We start from the raw sequence: 24,652 nt of genomic DNA, 5'->3' as shown, positions 1-24,652 counted from the left end.
ATTTATTCATTATAATCTTATATTAATTTCATAACAAACATATTAACATTAATTAGGTACAATAAGCTAATATCTAGACGAATTTTAGTAATTTATTTTATTATACATTCTTTCTAACACATTTTTTATTATTAAAAAAAATTTAGTTAGAGTTATAAAATTATGCAGGTCTCACTCTTAATTTATAGAGCTTAACGCAAATTTTGTATAAACTTTTAAATTAATCTTTAAAATTGTATGTTAAATAAATTGAATTCTAAGACTTTTAAGATATATTTAATTTCTCTTTTAAAAAGATTTTTTAATTTTTTTAAATATAATATAAATTTATACTATATTTAAAAAAATTATTTTTTTTAAAATAGAAAACAAACATACTCTTAATATTTAGTTTTTAATTTTGTAAATGTCGATAACTTTAATCTAATTTTTATTATAATAGTATTAATTTTTACTGATATATCCAAACAACGTTATTTCACGTGGTCATTTTCGTTCTCCCATGCTGGAATTGTGTTTAGACCTTATCTTAAGGTGACAACCTCTCTGTTAGAATCTTAATAATTCCTGTAGCAACCAATTTTTTTAATGCATATAGTTCCTTGCACTGCCCCAAAAATCTTTATATAATATATATATTATAATCTAAAACATAATGCAATTTTTTTATTTTAATTCTTAAACGAAAAAAATTCAATCATAAGAATAAAAAAAAGTATTTTATAAAGGTGATAAAAAAATGTATATTAAAGTAAAAGAAAATTTACTAATATTAAAAATAGACTATAACAAAATGATTTAATAGTTTTAAACAACATCGTTATAGTTTAATGTAGTTAAAAAAATTATTATGAGAAGATGGTATTTGATATTTAGATACAACATATTTTGTTTTTATTCATTAAAAAATTTATAAAAAAAAATATGTGAATTGATTTTAAATATTAAAGTCTTTTTTTTTTCTATTTAAAAAAGTAACGATGTTATTCTTTCTAATTTTATTCTTTTATTTTATAAATTAATTTAAAATTAAATTTTTAAGTATAATTACAATAAATTACTTATTTTATGAACAAAATTTAAATATAGTCTTTGAACTTTAATTAAAATCAAAAGTTTATTTTAATAATTAACATAATATAAATTAGTATTAAATAATAAAATCGATTTCTTATAATAATTTTTTATATAATTTAATTTAGATCTGACCTTAATCGCATATTTATATTTGATGAGTGAATTTATTATTATAAATTTTTTACATATACAAAAATTTAAATTTAAAATTTTACTTAAAAAATAGTTTACCGATTACCGTATGTTGTTTTGATAATAATTTTTAATTATATTAATTTATAATTATATTATTTGAATTAATAAATTATCTTTTATAACATATTATGAATTTTTGGAATTTCTTTTTACTTAGCTTTACGGCTTTTATTTTAGTCTTTCTTAAGGCTTTTTTATTTAAATATTGCAAAATAAAAAACAATTTATTAAAATAGTGTATTTTTAAAACAATTTCCCTGTCTGGAGTCGGGCAGCACACGTATCGCCAAAACGGCTGGCAAAACTTATTATTTTAATATTATAAAACAAGTTTCGCCAAACGAAGGGCGAAAGTAGAAGAACGTAGGAGCATTAGAGAGCGGTTCATAAGAAACCGCTCTCAGAAGTCCATCAAAGAGAGCTGTTCCAAAGGAACCGCTCTCAGATGTCCATGAAAGAGAGCGATTCTTTTAGAACCGCTCTCATAAGTCTATTAAAGAGAGCGGTTCTTTTGGAACCGCTCTCAGAAGTATACTTAGAGAGCGGTTCATTTTGAACCGCTCTCAGAAGTGCTTTTAAGAGAGCGGTTTCACAAGAACCGCTCTCAGAAGTCCTCTTAGAGCGGTTCTTGTTTCTCCTTCCTCCTTCCTCCTTCCTCCTTTCTCCTTTCTCCTTTCTCCTTTCTCGTTCCTGTTTTTCGATTGCAAAATGAGCCTCGGATGAGAGGGGCAGGGGTGGAAATAAATAATACCAGGTTTCGCCAAAAGATCTGCGTTAAAAACGTTTTCGCAGGGAAAATTGCATAAATTACAACTTCTGAGAGCGGTTATTCTTGAACCGCTCTCTTATGAGAGCTTCTGAGAGCGGTTCTTTTTGAACCGCTCTCCAATATTGACTTCTGAGAGCGGTTCTCCCTGAACCGCTCTCTTATGAGAACTTCTGTCGAACCGCTCTCCAAGATTGACATTAGAGAGCGGTTCAGTTTGAACCGCTCTCTAATGTGTCTAGTTTTTCATATTTCGCTGGGTGAATGGCGAAATTACCTTCAACTTTCGCCCTTCGTTTAGTAAAACTTGTTTTATAATATTAAAATAATAAGTTTCGCCAGCCATTTTGGCGATATTGTGCGATCCGACCCTAAATACGGAATTTGTTTTAAAAATACACTATTTTAATAAATTGTTTTTTATTTTACAATATTTAAATAAAAAAGCCTAATTAATACTTTATTTTATTTTAGTTTTTGTACATAAAACATTCTTTTTACTTTGATTCTGTAGTTTGATTTTTTTTTCCCATAATGGGTAAAATGAAAATGTGTTATATATAAAGATTATAATAAAAAATGTTATACAAATATTTAAATATAATATAATGATTTTATACAAATATAACAATAGGAACCATTTAAAAAACATATAATAAGCCACAATTGACATCTTATGCTAAAAGTTTTACCGATAATCTGAGAAAATTTCCTATTTCTCCAAAAGAGAAATTAAAATTTAAAAAAAGAAAAGGAAGGAGAAAACGCACACATACACACACCTGCGACGTTGAAGAGGAAGAACAGGGTTGGAGAAATTGAGGTTATCCAGTTTTGAACCAATACTCTTGCCGACACCAATGGCGAGTAGTTCCGGCCGATCATCCGAAACCCAACTCAATATTTCACACGCATAAACACACAAATGGAGAGTGAGAAGTGTAACTAAGAAGAGAGAAAGGAACAGTCGCCGCCATTTTTGGGGGGCGAATGTAAATTTAGAAATATGAAATCAATGGAAAATCTTGCACAATTTTGGAGAGCGAATTCTGTCTAGATGGGCCTTCCAAATAGATCATGAAAGAACAATCTTGACCGTTGAAATTGGTGGGCCATGCCAGTCTCTGGTTCTCAATATTTTGACTATATATGGAATGAGCAAAAAGATAAAAACTTGGTGCAAAGAAGAAGAAAAATGGCAAATTTTGTCCTGCAGGTTCCATGTACGCTAAGGAGCTTCACTGTGTCTGCTTCATCAAACTCCAACGGTGCACTACTTCCTCCCTTTCTTTCTGTTGGTTAAAAGTTTCATTTTTTTTTCTCTCTCTTTTTCTTAAACTTGAAATGATTTATTTTTAATACTTAGGAGCTCCTCCTGGTGGTTCTGGAAGCAGTAGTGGTGGTGGTGGGGGACCTGTGATATTGGAGCTTCCTCTTGATAAGATAAGAAGGCCTCTGATGAGGACCAGAGCAAATGATCCAAATAAAGTTCAACAACTCATGGATAGTATCAAAGAAATCGGTCTTCAAGTCCCTGTAACCACTTACTCCCTTTTGAAGATTTATAATCAAAATCTATGCTATGCTTTTGGTTTTTATGTATTATGTCTGCTATGTTGGGTTTGCCCTTTGTTTTGGTTTGTGAAAAGATAAATGAGACACTGCTTTCTTCTGTCTTCAAGTTTTCACTGTAAGTTGGTGCAGCAATATTGGTGTTGCATGCTACACAGATTTAATTTGCTATTATTTGTTCCAATTATGATAGCCATTTTGCAAATGTTGGGAGAAAGATTATTGATTTTGTATATAAAATGAGTGACCCTTAAATAAAAAGGGATTTAGCTCCTGTAAAGCGAGGAGACGTGTAAAGTGAGAAAATCACCCTTAATTTACCTTTGATTTAAAAGTTAGTTATATGTAATAAATGGTTAAGTTCAAATCAACAGTAGATATACGTTCACTTTCTCACTTTACTCATCTCCTCAATTTAGAAGAGCTAAATCCAATATTAAGAAGTGAGAAAGTGGCTGGTGAGTAGATGTTTGCATGTTATAACTGTGCAACAAGTGGCTGGTGGAATTTCATTCCCACATCCTGACCGTTCTCTAGGTCAAACATTCGCCTTGATATAATTCAAAACAAAAGGGAAAATGTAATCATAATCAAATCATTATTGAATATGCCAATGTTTTCCTATATGGAAATTCCTGTTCATAGGAAGGCAAAGCTCATTGTGCATTATTGAAATCAAACATGATGTATGATGCTTGCAAGTCCTGTAGATGAAATGGATTTATTTCTTGTAGAGGAACAACAGAATCTTCTGAATCCTAAGCACCTGTTATCTTTATAACACTGTAAAGTAACTTCATGAGTAAATGGATATGGAAGGGAACTTGAGATTATCAATATCCACTGATATGTGGACACAGGGATAGGCTAACATCTATTTGCAAAATCCTAGATGTAACGGACAGAAGAACTGTACATGGAGTCATAACTAGGAATAAGGAAACCTTGAGGTTTGTGTTTTTTCTTTTTCTTTTTCTTTTTTTCCCTCTCATTTGTTTACCTTTATCTGAAATTGTCCTTAAGATTAGTTTTCCTCGAGTACTGGGAAAGAAGTTTCCTTTTCCCTCATTTGTTTTTTGCAAGAGATATGAATTTTGTGTATCAGGAACGAGTTTTCAAGATACCTTTCTCTATGGTATGTCCATGATTAAAAAAGCAGCACTTTAGGTTCTCATGTACATTCATAATAACTCTATCAGAATTTTTTTAGGAGTTGAACCATAGATGCTTAAATTTATTGTTCCAGCCATTGTCTATATATTGTATATTTGTGATTGAGGATTAACGTTTAGATGCCAGTTCTTATATTTTCTTTGATAAATTGGTAATATGTTGATGAATTGATAAAATGGATACTATATTATAAATTGTCTGCTGTGTTCAAGAGAACTTTCACCTGATTATGACTTTTATAAGAAAATAAAAATACAATTTCAAAGATTGCACTTTTGATATTAATCTTGTTTGGCTTTGTACAACCGTATTGTGTATGCATGCAACCAAAATTTGTCACCAGTTACAGATGATATGCCTTTGCTGATTACAGTAGCATTATAACTATGCTGACTATATTTGCTTTATAACCTATAACTTAAGAATTTTGTTCTGAGATAAATTCTTTTTTAAGATATCACATAATTGTTACATGTATATATAGGAGTTTAATCCTAATATTTACATAATAGAATATCTCCTAATAATTACAATGAATAAACGGAAATTATAAAAATAAATCTATACAATAAATAGTAATGATGAGGATATATTTTCAACACTTTCCTTCAATCTGGTGAATGGATATTTCTCATTTTGGATTACAGGAAAAATCTTGAAACCGCTTAACTGTCAATCCCTTAGTGAATATATTTGTTTGAGGATGAGAGTAAAATATCTTTGTTTTATTAAAAGTGACATCCACATAGACATAGACCCGATGAATTGAAGGGTGATAATATTATAATCTTTTTTGTTTGAAGTATATATCCTATGAAAATACACTTAACAACTTAAGGATCCAACTTTTCACGATGTTGGATGTACATGTGAACAAAGACAATACAATTAAAGAGACGAAACTAAAGGTTGTTCATAATAGGAACAGAAGGATGAGAGATAGACCTTGATTGGATACGACTAGAGCAATTCAAATATGATTGGGCAACTTGTTAATTAAAAAAACAACCATCAAGACTTCTCCCCATTAGGATTTTGGCAGTATCATCTGAACCAGTAATTCTCGAAGAATTTCTATCAGATGTCAATTTTTCTTTCTACAACTTCATTTTATTGAGGAGTATCTACACATGTCAACTTAGGAACGACTTCTTTCTCTTGTCGAAATAGAGAGAATATTTGTTTACATGTTCTTGTCCACTATCCATCCGATAAGTGTTTAATTGCTTGTTCAAATTGCATTTGAACTAACTGATAAAAATAAACAACTTAGGCACTTCTATTTTATCTTTCATCAAATAAATCTAAGTAACATGTGTGTTATTATCAATAAAAGATACAAATCATTTAGCTCCAAAAGAAAAATTACTTTTATAAAACTATTTGAAAAAGTAATACAGCAACGTTTAACAAATTGACAAACACCACAATGAAAAACTCAACAAGCTTTTTTGAAAATAAAGAAGGAAATATATTCTTAAGCAAACTAAAAGGTGAATATCCTAAACGCCTATGTTGAAGTCAAATTTAAGAGGAAGCATACTCAGAAAAATACTGATTACAGAAATTGATTCCCCTTCTAACATAGACTTGAATTTCATTTCACATAAGCAGAAAGTAACATAAACTACTTTGTTCCTTAGCAACTCCAATCATGCAATCATTCTTACGGAGGCAAGATTTGAAATATACAATGAGATGAAAATAAGATTATTAGAAAGCTTAGCAACATGAAGAACATTTTTTAATATAAGAGAATTGGTAAATTAAATAATACCGCATCTAAGAATGAAAATTTGTGAATCAATGTGATGCATACCAGATAAGGTGGAATGTGAAGTAAAAGAGAAAAGGACGAAGGTTATGTGTTTAGAAGTACTAGAGTTGATTATCCAAATATCCCTAGACACAGAACATGAAGTATTAAAAGAAGAGAAACTAGAATTCTTACCTGTTATGACAAGAGAGCAAGTGCCCAATAAAAGAAGAGAAACATGCATTCTAATTTTGTTTTACTAAGAGTAGGAATCTCTTCTTCCTCAAGTTAAACAACCTTTGTGTATGGAGCTGTTTGGTTTTCATGTCACTGCTGGAACCCTTTGAATCCTCCAATGCATTTAAAGACATTGTCCTTACCTGCAACTTGAAGCAGATTTCCTTCATATGACCATTCTTCCTACAATGAGTACACCAACGGTCATTTAAGTTAGGTTTCCCAGTGAATTTTCTTAATGATCCAACCTTGTGTGACTTTCATGAAGATGCTAGTGTTGAATCATCAATGTTCTTCCTTCAACATTACATTCCCACAATTCTTCTCACCCAAACAGTATGCACAACTTCTGACAAAGAAAGGAGATTCTCCTTGCCAAGAAATGGACCCAAATGGGATTTTACCGGAAAGAAATTTAAAAATCCTTCCCTTTTCAATTAAATTGTTGAGTATAGTAGAATCCTCGATACTTTTCATCTTCAGGCTTTGGTTATGGTCCAATTCAATCTATTGTCCATTTAGGATCCCTTAATAATCTGTCACAGAGAGAGACCCTTGTTTGACGTTAAAAATTTAGTTCTCCAATTCATAGTAGGGAACAACATCTTGCTTCTTGAAATAAGTCTGGTTTAGGTAATCCCAGATTTCATTGGTAGTAGGAAAGAACATGCAATTCCCACTAATTTTCGCAGTCAGAGAATGCCATAACTAGGTCAAGATAAGAGAATCTCCATCATACTAAGCCTCAAACTTTGGGTCATCCTTACTTGGTAGCCTCTCCTTCAATGTGGTTTTGGGGCCATTGCCATATTGCTAATTTAAGTTCCTTTAAGTGATACAGACATGATCCCTGCAATATGGGAAGGTCATTGAGCCCAAAGGATGTAGTGGGCTATAAGTAGTAGGGTTCTTCTGTTCAGTCATAGCAAAAAAAATGGTATGTTTCAAGAGAGAACACATAGGGTTTGAAGAAAGGACATCCTCAACAGTGACAAATGGGGCAACAAAAGGTCATAATCAATAGAGGATGGCGCAATGAACAAATCAGTGTTGGCTGCAAGGCAAATGGGAGATGGCAGCACGTGGCTTTCACATTCTAGAGAGGAGCCTTGCTGTATGGTGGTGCATTGAAGCTCCGTCAAGGATGAAACTCTAGGGATTGGCTGCTCTAGGCGGCACACTTCAAATGGTCTGGTTGCGAGAGGTGGTCAGTGGTTTGGCAGTAGTACAGTGACGTTGTGTGGCTTTATGACGAAAGAAAAAACCGAGACTGATAGAAATATAAACACAATGAAGTTGTTGTGGGTTCAGAGATATTTTCTATAATGAAGAGGGCTTCTAGGGGTTGAGTGTTGCGATGAATGTGACTAGGGTTTGTTGTGCCGAAGTGGTGATCCTAAGATCAGAGTCTTTAATACCAACTTGAGAATTTTGTTCTAAGATAAATTCTATTCTAAGATATTACATAACAATTACATGTATATAAATAACAGTCTAATCCTAATATTTACAGAATAGAATACAATTGAATATCTCCTAATAATTATAATGAATAAACAAAAATAATAAAAATAAATATATACAATAAATAGTAATAATGAAGATATATTCTCAACACTGTATAATTACTCTGTAATGGGTGCATACTGCTTAGCACTGTGGAGCACCACTGAAAGGTTTGAGGGCAGAAAATAATGAGCCTGTTATTCAATGAGGGATATGTTTTTTTGTTGCTGACTTTTAATGTTTGTAATTGATGGACTTGAGACAGAAAAATAATTAGGATAAAAACTATGTTTCCTTTCTTGTGATTCAGAAGTTCTTATAAGAGAAATCTGTACAAAACTAGATCCCTTGATTATAGGGATTGACTAGGTAATTACAGCAGAATCCTAATTACATTATTTACATAATCAATTAGATTTCTATATAAAAGGAAAGAAGGTAAATATGGAAACACAAATATTCTCAACACTCCCCCTCAAGCTGGTGCATGTATATCATATGCATCAAGCTTGTTACAAATGTATGTTATCCTTGGACCTCGAAGTGCCTTGGTAAGTATGTCAGCTAATTGATCATTAGAGTTCATAAACGACGTAACAATCTCACCAGAAAGAACCTTTTGACAAATGAAATGGCAGTCAATCTCTATATGTTTGGTCCGTTCATGAAAGACAGGGTTAGAGGCAATATGTAAGGCTGCTTGGTTATCACAAATAAGTCTCATAGGTCCTACCTCACAAAACTTTAACTCAGCAATAAGCTGTTTTAGCCATACAAGTTCACATGAGGTATTGGCCATTGCTCGATATTCAGCTTCAGCACTTGATCTAGCAACAACATTCTGCTTTTTACTCTTCCAAGCAATTAGGTTGCCTCCAATCAATACACAATATCCTGAAGTTGATCGTTTATCACTTGGGCAGCCAGCCCAATCCGCATCTGTGTATGCAACAATATTAGTATGGTCTCTGTTTTCATAGACTAATCCTTTTTCAGGGGAACCTTTGATGTATCTCAGGATTCGAATCACTGCATCCCAATGATTATCACGATGGGAGTTAAGAAATTGGCTTATAACACGGACCGGAAAGGATATGTCTGGCCTAGTCATAGTAAGATAATTCAATTTTCCGACTAGTCTTCGGTATTGATTTGGATCTGAATACAACTCCCCCTGATTCGGCACAAGTTTGACATTTGGATCCATATGGGTATCAACTGGTTTACAATCCAACATTCCTGTTTCCTTCAAAATATCAAGAGCATATTTTCTGAGATATGGCGACACCAGTTTTTGATTGAGCTACTTCAATCCCAAGGAAATATCACAATCGACTCAAGTCTTTAGTTTGAAAATGTTGAAACAAATGCTGCTTGAGTCGGATGATACCATCATGATCATTGCCTGTGATAACAATATCATCTTCATAGACAACAAGATAAATGCACTGGTTAGTAGAAGAATGTTTATAAAACACAGAATGGTCTGCCTCACTACGAGTCATCCCAAACTGTTAGAGAACTGTGCTAAATCTCCCAAACCATGCTCGAGGACTTTGTTTAAGGCCATATAGAGCCTTACGTAACTTGCAAACAAATCCTTGGGACTCTCCCTGAGCAACAAAACCGGGAGGTTGCTCCATATAAATCTCTTCTGCTAGATCACTATGGAGAAATGCATTTTTGATATCGAGTTGGTAGAGGGGCCAGCAACGTGTGACAGCCATGGATAAAAAGAGGCGAATTGAAGTCATTTTTGCAATAGGTGAGAAGGTGTCACCATAATCAAGGCCGAAAGTCTGTGTATAGCCTTTAGCGACTAATCGGGCTTTAAGCCGATCAATTTGTCCATCTGGACTCACCTTAATGGCAAACACCCAACGACAACCAACAGTAGATTTTCCAAAAAGGAGATGGAACAAGTGTCCAAGTCTGGTTGGATTCTAAAGCCTGCATCTCATCAATCATAGCCTGTCGCCACCCTGGATGGGAAAGTGCTTCCTGGACTGTTTTAGGAATAATAACAGAGGAAATAGCAGACACGAAAACACAATGGGAAGAGGATAAACGATGATAACTCAAGAAATAATAAATAGGATGAGGATTTCGAGTTGAACGTGTACCTTTGCGAAGGGCTACTGGCGAATCAGTAGGTGTGTCAGATGGATCCGGAGTAGGTAGAGCAACTGGCATAGGAGATGGGCTGCCTGAATCTTCCAAAACTACATCTTCTAGCGAAACAGGACGAGGCTTATGCTGGTATGTAGCCAAGGGACGAGGAATAGTAGGTGAAGAGGGATTAGGAGGTTCTGGCACATCAGAGATTGAGGGATTAGTGACAAGGGGAATATAGTAAGGAATGGGAAGAACCTGAGAAACTGAGTTTGGAGAGACTGATGTGGTGAAATATGGTGTGTCTTCAAAGAAGGTGACATCGGCTGACATATAGAAGTGATGACTGGATGGAGAATAACACTTGTATCCTTTCTGCACCCGAGAGTAACCCAAAAAGAGACACTTAACAGCACGAGCAGATAATTTGTCAAGTCTTGGAGTGAGATCATGGACAAAACAAGTGGAACCAAAAACACGTGGGGAACCTTAAACAGAGAGTCATTAGGGAATAAAAGTGAATGAGGTACTCTGTTATTTAAAGCAGAGGATGGCATCCTATTTATTAAAAAAGTTGTTGTAAGGACAGCATCACTCCAAAATTTTAAAGGTACATTAGCATGTAACAAAAGAGTTCGAGCAGTTTCAATAATATGACGATGTTTTCTTTCTGCAATGTCATTTTGTTGTGGGGTGTGTGGACAAGTGGATTGATGCAACATGCCATGAGAAGTCATAAAATGATTAAAAGGTGCAGAAAAATATTCTTTGGCATTGTCACTGCGCAAGATTCGAATAGAACGACCAAACTGTGTTTGAATTTCATTGCAAAAATTCTGAAAAATTGTAAATAATTCTGAACGTTCTTTCATTAAGAAAATCCAAGTACATCTTGAGTAGTCATTAATAAAAATAACAAAGTACCTATGTCCTAAGATAGAATTAACATGACTCGGACCCCACACATCTGAATGGACAAGATCAAATGGAGATTTTGCTTGACCATGGACAGCACTTGGAAAGGAGGCTCGAATGTGTTTACCTAGTTGGCATGACTCACACTCCAAAGACTGTAAATGAGAGAGGTGAGGAACCGTGTGCTTCAATTTATTTAGACTTGGATGACCTAGGCGACGATGCAAGAGAAGGGGGGGATCTGCAACAGTGCAGACAACTGAGGTAGTGGGCTGGAAATAATAAAGACCATGCGATTCAAATCCTACTCCAATCGTCTGTCCCGTACTCCGGTCCTGTATAGAGAAAGATTCAGCAGTAAATGTTATGGAACAATTATGAGTGCGAGTAAGTTGACTTATTGAGACTAAATTAAAGGGGCAACCAGGTACAAGAAGAACAGAATTCAAGGATAAATTACGAAGAGGGTAGTTCGTCCAATGCCAATGGCATTAGCTTTTGAGCCATCAGCAAGGGTGATGTGGTGTGCTGTTTTAGGTTGTGACAGTTTTGAGAAAAGAGAAGGATTACCAGCTATGTGGTCAGAAGCACCAGAATCTAATATCCAGGGTCCAATAGACAATGAATGAGAGAGGCAAATTGTAGATTACCAGATTGAGTAGTGGCAGAGGAAGATTGTTGTGATGCTATCTTCACCTGGAGGTACTCCTTGTACTCCATATCTGACAGAATATTCTGGTTGTCTCCTTCAAGGTCAATTTACTTTTCCACAGCGGAAGGCTGAGAATACGTCACATTGGCTGATTTCTCGGGAAACCCAATCAAAGAATAACACTTATCTTGAGTGTGGCCCATACGTTTACAATACGAGCACTGTGGACGATTTCCAAAACTGCGACCTCCTCTTCCACCACCTCGACCACGACTTCGACCTCCAAGGCTGATCACATTAGAGAAGAATGTAGAAGAAGACTCCAAACCTGGTTGAGAACCATTTCCTATCATAGTTTTTGGAGAGGGAACACGCAGCAGACGATCAATGAGATTCTCTGCTGTAGGTACACTGGAATTTGTTAAAATTTGGTTCCGAGCAAATTCAAAATCTTTGTGAAGGCCATGAAGGATGAAGACCATGCACATGTTATCAATCTTGTCTAAGACTTTTTGAAGGTCATCACCTGTCAAGACCAATTTTACTTCATCAATGGTGGACTATGCTCTGTTCAAATATGATGGGAGATCGTGATCTGTCATTTTAAGTGCAGCTAAATTATGTACAACATCATAGAGACGCTGAACATCATTTGAATAGACACTACGAGCTTTCTTCCATATATCGTAACATGTCTTATAAGTGCGAAAGTGGACTAACAACTTTGGATCAATGGACTGCCATAGAAGTGAAACTAACTAATAATCAGCCTTCTTCCACTGATCTCGTTCAGTGGAATTAATGTCACTTGCCGTCTTAGTCAAATGGTCAGAGAGACCTTGACCCAAAAACCATATTTCCACCGCAGCTTGCCAATCCATATAATTTTTCCCATTAAGTTTCTCTGAAGTTATGGATGGATTTCCATAGAAGACAAAGGATACTGAATTTTTGTTTAAGGGTTAAGTGCTGTCAGGGGTAGAGGACTTAGTTGGGTCAGAATACATGACTAAGCTTGGTGAGAGTTGGAAGAGACTAAACACAGCTCACCAACAAGGAAAAGGACACCCAGAATAGACAGAGGGTGTGCCGACGAGCTGAACGGGACCAGCGGCGAGACGAATGGAGTCGCGTAGGGCGGCGCGTGGCCTTCACGCGCCGACGGTCTGGTTTTCTGGTAAGCGTGCGAGGCGGCGTATGGAACACCGGGAGACAACGGCGATCAGTGGGACAGTCGATCGGAAGCGTCTCGAGCTAGTGCCGAAGTCTCAGGCCAAACGGTAGCCGGACATCGGGACAACTAGGGTCGGTGGTACTGTGCAGTACTGTAGATGATTTTATCAGGCCCACAGAAAGTGAGCTCTGATACCAACTTGAGATAGAAAAATAATTAGGGTAAAAACTGTGTTTCCTTTCTTGTGATTCAAAGGTTCTTATAAGAGAAATCTGTACAAAACTAGATCCCTTGATTATAGGGATTGACTAGGTAATTACAGCAGAATCCTAATTACATTATTTACATAATTAATTAGATTTCTATATAAAAGGAAAGAAAGTAAATATGGAAATACAAATATTCTCAACAGTATAAAAAGAATGTTTTTTGAAATATTAGTTTGGTATGAATTGCTTGCATTTTATGTTTGTTAAACTTACAACACCTTTTTTCTTCTTAAATAAACTTCTGATTCATCAAGGTATCTTGCTCGGTTGCTAATTTAAATTCTTTTTAAGTGATACAGATTGATGTGCTCGAGGTTGATGGAATCTATTATGGTATGGGCTTTTCTAGATTCTGTTTGAAATCTTATAATTTTGTTGTCATATAGATCATGCTCATCGTTAATAACAATAAAAGCAGAAACTTGTTCCCAAGAACTGTCCATGTCACCATGGAAACGCAATATTTATTCTCTTTGGTCTGTAGGTTTCTCTGGCTGTCACCGCTATGAGGCTCACCAGCGCCTTGGCCTCCCCACCATCCGTTGCAAAATTCGCCGTGGTACAAAAGAGACGCTAAGGTTAGTTAACATGTTTTGGTAACTCTGATAAAAGCATAGGTGACTTGGACTCATTATCTCAGCTGATTGATTTTCGTTTCTTATCATGTAGGCATCATCTACGCTAAACAGTGGATCATTTTATCATTCAAAGTTGGTACCTGCCGATTAGAATGTCTTACTTCTCAAGAAATTGTGATTCCAATGGATCAACTTATGAATGATCGTAGGTGTACTGTGCTCAGTTGTATGTATATGTATATTATATATATAAAGATGCAAATGTTTCCTCTCAATTACCAAGAGGACAGTGCACTATTATCAAATAAAAGATTGAAAATTCATAATCTGATTACTAATTCTTGGTGCTAGTTATATTGTTTCTGTTATTACTTCCTGAAGTTCATTGTAAGAATCACTATTCTAGTCATAATGTGGTCCTTCATGTCCTTTCCATACACCCTAAAAAGGTAAGAAAAGAAGGAAGAAGGGACAACATCAACTATTACTATTACTATTCTCTTCTATGGATGGGTCGGTCTGAAAAAGGGTCAAGTTAATCATTATCATCTTCATTTTCGTACAAACCAGGGTAAAAGCACTTTTCGTCGGTGTCTTATAGCATATTTGGTTACATGTTTAATATCCTATATTTGCACATTTTCTTTTCAAAAGTAACTTTGAGTAGTACTAAATACACACACGTCCAAAGAATAAAAATAATAATAGTTCAAAACCAAAGATGCATTTAACGCAAAAGTGAAATATGTCTTAAAATATTTAGCTAATAACTTTCCATAATGTAAAGATCATGAGGCCATCAATTAGCATCTACTGCCCAAAAGGAATCCTTATTCATGTTTAGTAAGACAATTGACAATAAGAGTTCTATAATATTAATCAATTGCTTAGGAAAATACAATAAGAGTGTATGTGATGACTTAAAATTTCATCCAAATAAATGTGTTTTAGTATTTGTGCATTGTAGATGAAAGTATTTTATTATTATTATCATCATCATCATAAAGGGAAGTGGTAGGGAATAGAGTTTGGGAAGTGAGAAAATTATGGTAGCAAGGATTGAACCTCATTTCATGAGGTTCACCCATTTACATTCTTTCACTAGATATGATAATTTAAGAGAAGATTTTTTTTTTCTTTGGCCGCGTTTGGGATTTGGACCCTTAATAAATGACTAAACTCTCATTTTTGTCCTTGAAATAGTAAAAATATTTTAGTTTCTAAAATTTTAAAAATGTCATGTTATTTTATTACTTCCATCTTTGTCAGACATTTAAATCTTTAGACTTCGATACCGTTAATAGACCGTAACAGAATGTTGACATGTCACGTCAAGTGACATGTATAATTGATAATGTAGCAAAAATTGATGTTGTATATGGTATGATATATATTTTTATTTCATTTTAATTCTTGAGATTATCACCTGTCAAGCGACATTTTAGTTCCTGGTTTTTAAAACTTTTTATTTACTCATCCTTCTTCTTCTTCTTCTTCATTCTCCTAGAAACTACTCATGTCGGCTACCATTTACTTTCTTTGTTAGCAGTAGAAGCATTGCTTTAGACATTGTTTGGACAAGTTTCAACTTCATGTTTTTGTTGATTATTTATATACGGGTTTCAGGTATACATAAAAAATATGATCATTTATTTTCTTCAACGATTACTTCAAGGGATGGAAAGCGTTCTTGAATTTGGCTATTCTAAGTTGCATTTTCGTTTGTCTTAAATGGTGGTAGTTTGAAATTACAATTTTACTTTACAGGTTGTTGATTAATCCCCATACAAATGTTACTTCCATGAGTGTTCTAATTTAGATCATCACATTGATATACATTTTTCCATCTTCCTTAAGCTTTGATGTTGATAGTGTTGCTCATCATTTGGCTCTATGAGCTTGGAAACTGTCCTCGAACAATAGTTTGTGGGGTTTTGAAAGGAATGACGAGGCCCAAGTTTACAACAAACATAAACTTAAGTTGTCAAGTAAAGAACGGTAACTGACGATAGTAGTTTTTGGTGATAGAAAATGAAGAAGAAAAAGGATAGGTATATGAAATGTTTTAAAAATCAGGGACTAAGATGTCCAACAGGTGATAATCTCAAGGATTAAAATAAAATAAAAACATATACTATATCACATAAGATATCGTCTTTGTCACGTAATCAATCACATGTGTCACTTAATATAACATGTTACCATTCTGTTATTGTCTATTAACAGTATCTATGTCTAGGGACTTAAATATCCAACAGAAATGGAAATCAGAAACTAAAGTGACATTTTAAAAATTTTAGAGACTGAAATGCCTAATTTTTATTATTTTAGAAACCAAAATTAGAGTTTAATCGCTAATAAATATCATCTTTTGATATATATATATATATATATATATATATATATATTATATGTATGTATATGTATATGTATTTATCAAAATCGATGTATTAAATGTGAATTTTTATTTAAATATTATATTTTAAAAAAAAATTATCAAATTTTTTTTCAAACTTTCTTTGTTTAGGATGAATTTGGCCATGTGACAAAGGTTTTGCCAGTACTGCTTACGAAACTGATTATTTTTAAAAAAAATAATTTTCAACACCAAAAGCGTGAAACAATAGAGATCGTGTCACATGTCAGGCAAACAAAAGTTTCGCCATAAAATTGACAAAATTAAATCAAAATTTTACTATAAACAGAGGAAAACATGCAAGGAGATGACACGTATTACGAGCTACATGAATTTCACAATAGGAAGCGCAAAAGTCATAAAAATAAAAAATTCAAAAAGAACATCTGAGGAGCTTTTAGAATACATGACAACATCATGCTTGTCTTGTGACTTTCATGGAAAAACACATTTCACTATAGATGTGGCAAAACTTTCTTGTATGTTGACACGTGTCAAAGGAGATAGTAACTACTGCACCTTTTTCCCTTCCTTCCTTTTTCCTCCTTATGTGAATACTTACCTTCTCCATTTATTTTCTCTAAAAATTTGGGAAGTGCAAAGCTGATTTAGGGTTATTTTTACCAATTTTTGAGTTTTTATTTGAGGTATTAATAATTTTATATGTATTTTTAGATATTATTTTGTTTTTTGTTTATTTTAATTTGAGGTATTGATCTACTAATTTGTTAATATGTATTTATCATTCAATTAATATCTTCATCATCATATATCTCCAAAGGTGTGTACTATCTATCCAAAGTTGTGTACTATCTAGTATTTTTATCAATTAAAAAATATAAAATTAATCTAGAAATAACTTGATTATGGTTATAATTAAGTTTGAAATGAAATTTTCTTTTTAATCCTCAAAACTTAACTCTCGTTTTATCTAAATCACTTTCTTTTTTATTTTGAAACTCATTCCTTCATTTTCTTTATCACGACCCCCTTTTTGAAAAGGAACTATGATATGCTAAACCATTTATTTCAGCATAAAATGTTTGCATTTTGAAAGAGAATTAAAATTTCACAAAACATGAACGTTCAACATTTAGTAATAAAACAAAGTCTTATAATCAAATTTTGAACATGACTATACATAATTATCCATTAACAGTATTTACATCAAAGTTGCTCGACATGGAGCTTAAAATACAAATTTTATAAACAATAATTACATTATTGAAGATTGTAGTTAAATAGTCTAGACCTACTACTAAGACTTGGAGGAATAAAATAAATAAAACTACAATCTTCACAAAAGTATTTTGACTCCACACCTTCCTCGGCTAGACTTTCCAGCAGAAGAAGTGGATACCTCACTAGTCACACCTGCTCACGTACCACCGTACGATCATTGCAACACACACACACTAATACAAACAAATGCAAGCGTGAGCTTATGTAACCAACAGTCATCACTATAAAATATGAAAATATCATAAGCATTTATACAACTCATACAACTCTCTGCAATTTAACACAAAATAATTTAGCTAATTCTCAGCCCATCTGATGCAAATGCAATGTATCAGTTCCAACTGATTTTACAGCCTAAGTAATATAGAAGGAACTGTTCCCAGTCTAGGAGTTACCCATCCGGTTTCTAGATCCAAACATAGCACAACTTAACATTTCTATCGTTACCTGTCTAACCACCTAAAATGCAACTCAGCTCTAGAATGATGAAAATCAACATGATGCAACACAACTAAATATATTCTCAGTCTCAGCAATATAGTTATATATACACTTTCATTCAGCCTTAGCAGTACAACCACATATATATCTTTTTCATAATCAAACTAAGCAGCTCATAGCATTAATCAAATATTTCAGCATGTCATTTTCTACTACAACACTCCAAACATTCATCAAACAGCAGAAAATCTTACTCAACCATACATATTCTGAGTTCTAACTTAAGGTTTGCTCATACAATAACTTATTCTTAGTTAAAACAAAATTATTTATATAAACATCTCAACATCTACTAAATGCACAAGGTTAGCTCGGGTAAGCACTCATTACCTGAAATGAGTTTTCTTAGCTCGGAATCTTCGTGAGCCTCAGCAAGAAAAACAAGGTCTAAAGGTCTCAAATCTCCTTAATATCATTGAAAAAGAAGACTTTTGAGGAGAAAAATCAAGAAACAAGGAGTAGAATAGAAGAGCCAAGTCTCAGGAACTCATCTAAATTCGTACTTAATGAATGTTCCCATTTGGATCGGGAAGAAGTTCGGTTTTGGGAAGATTTTCTCTAAAGGTTGAAGGTGAGAGAACAGAGAGAAAAATTGTCTAGTGAGAAATAGACGTTTCTCCTCACTGAAGTTCCTTAAATACCCCTTCAGGTCCACGTGCTCTCACTTAAGCGAGCCAACTCTCGCATGAGGTGAGCTCATCCTCGCTTGGACAAGAAAATCAAACAGTGAAACTCTCTAAATTTTTATTATTCTCGATTGAGCAAGAGACATTTCACCTGAGCGAGGTCGTTTCTCACCTGAGCAAGAGGATAGTTGGAGCGATCCTATCTGATCTCGCTTGAGCGAGACGCTCTAGAATGACCAATTCAGCACGATTCAGTCTCGCTTGAGCGAGAATTACCTTGCTTGAGCGAGATACCATGTACACAGAACTCCCAACAGATACAATACAAGTCTTTGGCTATAATTTTTAAGCTATTACTTACTGCTAATGACATTCAACAAAATCAACATACAGCACTGCAAATACACAGCTCCTTATCCAACAATTATACAACTTTCATATATACATTTCAACATATGAATAATTCATATAATTCAAGCATATATAACACCATTTTAAAGAAATAATACATACATAAAATATACCGATCTGACATTAATATACAATAATAACAAATCTACTCGTCTTACATTTTTACAAATAAAAAATAATTAATTTAAATTATTTTTATTTTAAATTAGAACAAAATAATAATTATTTCATTTATACATATTTAATTTAAATTAAACTAACAATAATAATTAATTTAGTAATTATAAATTAAATAAGAACAGCACGTTATAAGAACTTAAACAGAATTAACCTTTCAAAAAGTTTTCTTCTAATTCTTTTAAATGAAAATTTTATCTCGTACATGTAAGAATTTTTTATTTTTTTTTGACAAAAGAATGTACCTACTTTAAGATGTCTAGGGTAAGAGAGGGGTTGTAAAACTTTTGCCACAATGTTGGCAATACTCTTCAAGTTTTGCTACTAAAAGCGCAAAACTCTACATCGTGCCATGTTTCATTACCGGGTATGTTTTGCCTTGTTGATCACAAAAATTTACAATTTTATAGTGAAATTTTAGTGGCTTGACACATGGTAAGATTTAAAATGTTTCATAATTTTGGTGGCAAAAATTATTTTAAAAAATTTAATCAGTTTTCACTTTTACGGTGATAATAATAAAATTTATGTCACATGAACACTTTCATCCTAGATAAGGAGTTAGTTTTGGAAAGATTCATATTTTTTGATAAATTGTTTTTGAAAATGCAATATTTAAATAAAAAAAAAAAGGCATTAAAGGTTGAGAAAGAATAAGAAAGTTTCTCACGGTACTGTGATATCAAAGATAGTGTTCTGCAATAAATATTTCAACGTCTAAGTTAATATTTATCATCACTGCAATAATATATCTCAATCTATTGCTTTTGTGTGGATAGTTGCCAATTGATTCAACCTTACACACACCACACCATATACACATTCACTAGTTATCTTCCCATTAATTCCTAATTTAAATAAATTAAGAAATAACTACGGATCATTGTGACAGTGTTCTGATACAGTAACAAAAGATAGATGACTTGTCAAATATAACATTATTTTACATAGTAAATGTGACCAAACAATATTTCCTGTTACTTTATTGAATAATACTAATGTTGTAAGAGTCTAGTCGCTTCTGCATCGTAGTTGACATCATTTATTTTTACATATTTTTAATTAAAGTTATAACTTTATTTTAATAAAAAATTTATTTAATATTATTATAAATTATTAAAATAATTAATTAATTAAAAATAACATTACAAAATAACTAAAAATAATTAAAATTTAATTAAAAATATCTAAAATAACTATATCTAAATTCTGTTCCATTTCCAAATGCTCAAAATCTTTTGTAGTATTAAACTTTTCATATCTAAAAATTACATTGAATTCTAATTAATTTGAGACTAGTTATATTAAGTTATCAGATGTCCCCGAAGGGACTAGTTAAATTAACTTATAAAGTGATAAAAATTTCTCAATAATTATTTCCAATATATACTTTTACTTAAAAAATTATCATTTTTTAATCAAAATTCATCTTCAATTATTTTAACTTTTTATATATATTTTTTATTTTGAAAGTTCTTTTACCTATACTTTTAAATTAATTATTTCAAATTTTTGAAATTTTATCATGTAAAAAATGTAAATTATTATTTATTTAAATTACTTCTACGTATTTTTTATAATATTAAATACGTTTATTTATACTTCTTTTTTAATATCCACACACTACGTAAAATATTTCGTATATAGGAAATATAGGAAGAGCAGGGGACGTTTGGGGTTTGAAAAAGGGGTTTTTTCTTCTTTGGCCTATTCGTCTTCACCTTTCATTCGGTAGTGTAGAAGTTAGGAAGAGGCAGAAAGAGAGAGGAAACAATGGAGGGGTTATCGTATGCGCGCATGCCCAGGGTAAAAATCCGAGAGCTGAAGGACGATTACGCGAAGTTCGAGCTTCGCGACACGGACGCGAGCATCGCCAACGCTCTGCGGCGCGTGATGATAGCGGAGGTGCCGACGATCGCAATCGACCTGGTTGAAATCGAAGTGAACTCGTCGGTGTTGAATGACGAGTTCATAGCGCACAGGTTGGGTCTCATTCCCCTCACCAGCGAGCGAGCCATGGCCATGCGCTTCTCACGTGACTGTGATGCCTGTGACGGTGACGGCCAATGCGAGTTCTGCTCCGTTGAGTTCCATCTTAGGGTTAAGTGTATGACCGACCAAACCCTCGACGTTACGAGCAAAGATCTTTACAGCTCGGACCACACTGTTGTTCCTGTTGATTTCTCTGACCCTACTGCCACTGATACTTCCGAAAATAGGTTTTCTTTAACTCGGTTTTTATATATTTGTTAGTTTTTAAACTCCCAAAAAAGAAAACATTATTTTCGCATCTTAATTAAACGATTTTGAACTGGATATTTGGTATTTCCAACTGGGCATTCTTCGTTTTTAACTGGGTATTTGTTTCATCAACAAGGCATTTTTGGCTATTTTGTCGTTTATTCTTATTGCTGTGACCGTAGAAAAATTGTAGTCGAACAAGATAAGTTTGAATGAGTTTGTTTTTTAAAATCGTATTTAAATGGAATTTCTTAGTTTTCAACTGGGTATTTGGTTTTTTTTTTTTTTTCCAACTGGGTATCCTTCGTGTTTTCAGTTAGGTATTCTTGCCTCTTTGTTGTTATTTTCTTAATGCTGTGACCGTATAGAATTTGTTTTTGAGCAAGTTTGAATGTGAAAAGCTTTTTTTAATCTCATTTAAATGGATTTTCTTAGTTATCAAGTGGGTATTCCTGAGTATTTTGTTGTTTTTCTTTTTGCTTTGAAGATTTTGGTTTAGTTAGGGTACGTGTAATTTGAGTTTGTGTTGAATTCAGGGGGATTATAATTGTGAAGTTGCGGCGAGGACAAGAGCTGAGGCTGAGAGCAATAGCTAGGAAGGGAATTGGCAAAGATCATGCCAAATGGTCACCCGCAGCAACTGTTACTTTTATGTATGAACCCGAAATTCATTTAAATGAGGACTTGATGGAGACTTTGACTCTTGAGGAGAAAAGAGAATGGGTTGAAAGTAGTCCCACCCGAGTGTTTGATATTGATCCAGTAACACAGCAGGTTGGATTTTTCTCAGTTGTCTCTAATAATGTTGGAATTTTGGATATGCCCTTTTCACTGGTTTTGTCAGAAATGCTAGTATTTTGTAGTTTGTCCTCTGTGTTTGGTGCTTAAATGGTAGTTCAATCCTGATATAACATTTTGGAATTGATCTTAACATATGCATGTCATTTCTGACCAAATTTGTGATTTTGCACTAATCCCTATTCCTGAACATAGTATACTGTCTCTTTAAACTTTTGGATTGAACTGGAGAAGAAAGTGCAATTGGAGATACTTCTGCTTGTTTTCTTTCTTTGTTCAATGATGGACATTGGACACCAACAATTTGATGTTTTTAATGCATAGTGCTTCTTGGGAACAAATTAAATGTTGCTCGTTAATGATCCTGAATATTTATTTTTCAATTGTTTATGGATGCAACCTCTATTACAGGTTTACAGATTCAAATAGAGGTGGCATTTGTAGTAAGAGACAGGTATTCTTCATATTTTGGTCAAGCTAGCTGCCACCTGGAAAATAAAATATTGCCTTCCAGAGTATAAGCATTAGAGAGTGCCAATGTTTTGTAAAATTTCTGGTTTATCTTGGAGTAAAGATGTTATTCAAATGTACATGACCTTTAATGCACATATATCCCTTAAAATTATTGCCTTTTGGCATTATTCTTTTGGAGTCAGAGACAAGTTGTTTTAGGTCACTTCCAATCTCAAGGGTAATGTAAAAGGTAAAATTCTTCTATGAATGCCGAAAAACAAGGGGAAAGTAAACAAATTCACGCAGTATCACTCTGGAAGGTGTTTACAACTTATACTTGATCCCAGAAAAGGCTTTGCATGTAAGATAACAACTGAAGTGCAAAAAAAAAAAGACGAAAATTCTTGATTGAAAGGATTTACTGTATCAAGACAAATCAGGTCCTAAGCTAGTGTATTGACAATGAATCTTGAGCTGCAAAGAAATTTATAATTAATAAGACCTTAGTATAAAGATTTTCAATCTTGTGTTCTAGTATGTTGAGAAGCATTATCTATGTAAGATATTGATAATCTTTTTCTGTTGAAGCTAGGATTATCAAGAGGTCTTGAAATTGATGTCTGATCTAAGTCAGCGACTTAGTTCTGAACATTTTTTTGTCTTGTCTGAAATCTTGATATATGTCATAATGAATTCTTCCTTTGTGTATTATGTATTGTTGAATGAAAACATTAAATTTTCATTCCTTCAAATGCGTTGTGTTGAGGTAATTTTTTGTTATATGTTTTTGGCATTTTTTTTTAGGTCACGGTGGTTGACCCTGAGGCATACACTTATGATGATGAGGTGCTTAAGAAGGCAGAAGCTATGGGCAAGCCTGGACTTGTAGAAATTATTGCAAGGCAGGATAGCTTTATCTTTACTGTTGAATCGACTGGAGCAATCAAAGCTTCTCAATTAGTACTAAATGCCATAGATATTCTCAAGCAGAAACTGGATGCTGTGCGGCTATCTGATGATACAGTGGAGGCTGATGATCAATTTGGTGAGCTAGGTGCTCATATGCGTGGAGGATGATAGAAGGATTTTATATTTGTTTCCCTGAAGTTGTTTCTTGCATGTTGTATTTAACTGAATAGTTGCAGCATGTGTTCACTTGTTGAGACAAGGATAGTAACTAATATGATTTCTTCAGGATAGATAACTATCTTTCAATTTTATGTTACTTAGCTTGCAAGAATCAGTGACTAGCATACGGTATATGCCTTAATCGAACACACACACAGGAGTTATATCCTCTTATCACCAGCCAACTGGGGGAGAGGACTAGGATTAATTAAGGACTCACATGGTGGATTTGATAGGATAACAAAGAATAAAATATGAAAGTTGGATTAAAACAAAATAAGATAATAGTTGGACAGACTCTTATCCTGTGCTACAGTTGATGCACCCCCATGATGGCAAACTAGGTAGAATTATCTTCTATGTCTGTTGATATGAATTTTATATTAATTATTATAAAATCAATTATTTTTGTTGATATCACCATGATTGGATGTCTACAAAAAAAATTACACTGTTAATGTATTTAAATGAAATTCTTTATTTTGATTTAATGATCGAAACATATTTGCTTGTCTTGGGCAGTTTCAATCCGCATCAAAATTCTGGACCTTGATGGTTGTGAAGAATCTCAACCGTCATATTGAAAGATAAATTTACAAATAAACTTAATAATTGTAGGAACTAAACCTAAAAGTGGTTACAAATAAAGATATTTTAGTTTGTAGAGGAATAATTAA

At 33.4% G+C, this 24,652-nt stretch overlaps 2 protein-coding genes across 2 annotated transcripts; both read left to right on the top strand.

The window, feature by feature from the left end:
- Positions 1-3,221: 3,221 nt before the first annotated feature.
- On the top strand, positions 3,222-14,314 carry LOC113858423 (sulfiredoxin, chloroplastic/mitochondrial). The gene is made up of 5 exons (XM_027491086.1): positions 3,222-3,306; positions 3,405-3,574; positions 13,704-13,737; positions 13,889-13,982; positions 14,074-14,314. The coding sequence occupies exons 1-5, from the start codon at positions 3,234-3,236 to the stop codon at positions 14,087-14,089; spliced, it is 387 nt and encodes a 128-aa protein (XP_027346887.1). The 5' UTR covers positions 3,222-3,233; the 3' UTR covers positions 14,090-14,314.
- A 6,680-nt stretch (positions 14,315-20,994) lies between these two features.
- Positions 20,995-24,081, top strand: LOC113858382 (DNA-directed RNA polymerases II, IV and V subunit 3-like). The gene is made up of 3 exons (XM_027491019.1): positions 20,995-21,574; positions 22,133-22,370; positions 23,652-24,081. The coding sequence occupies exons 1-3, from the start codon at positions 21,129-21,131 to the stop codon at positions 23,922-23,924; spliced, it is 957 nt and encodes a 318-aa protein (XP_027346820.1). The 5' UTR covers positions 20,995-21,128; the 3' UTR covers positions 23,925-24,081.
- Positions 24,082-24,652: the final 571 nt, after the last annotated feature.

This window comes from Abrus precatorius, unplaced genomic scaffold (genome assembly GCF_003935025.1).
Source record: "Abrus precatorius isolate BTA unplaced genomic scaffold, Abrus_2018 Scaffold2, whole genome shotgun sequence".
NCBI classification, from domain to species: domain Eukaryota; kingdom Viridiplantae; phylum Streptophyta; class Magnoliopsida; order Fabales; family Fabaceae; genus Abrus; species Abrus precatorius.
The sequence above is the reverse complement of the archived record's forward strand: the minus strand, read 5'-3'. Positions and strand labels throughout refer to the sequence as shown.

Bases quoted from the DNA above. Each gene is read 5' to 3' on its own strand.
- LOC113858382 (XM_027491019.1), top strand. From the start codon at position 21,129: ATGGAGGGGTTATCGTATGCGCGCATGCCCAGGGTAAAAATCCGAGAG. The intron at 21,575-22,132 runs GTTTTCTTTAAC...TGTTGAATTCAG, and splicing joins ACTGATACTTCCGAAAATAG to GGGGATTATAATTGTGAAGT. The intron at 22,371-23,651 runs GTTGGATTTTTC...ATTTTTTTTTAG, and splicing joins TTGATCCAGTAACACAGCAG to GTCACGGTGGTTGACCCTGA.
- LOC113858423 (XM_027491086.1), top strand. From the start codon at position 3,234: ATGGCAAATTTTGTCCTGCAGGTTCCATGTACGCTAAGGAGCTTCACT. The intron at 3,307-3,404 runs GTGCACTACTTC...TTTAATACTTAG, and splicing joins TGCTTCATCAAACTCCAACG to GAGCTCCTCCTGGTGGTTCT. The intron at 3,575-13,703 runs GTAACCACTTAC...TAAGTGATACAG, and splicing joins AAATCGGTCTTCAAGTCCCT to ATTGATGTGCTCGAGGTTGA.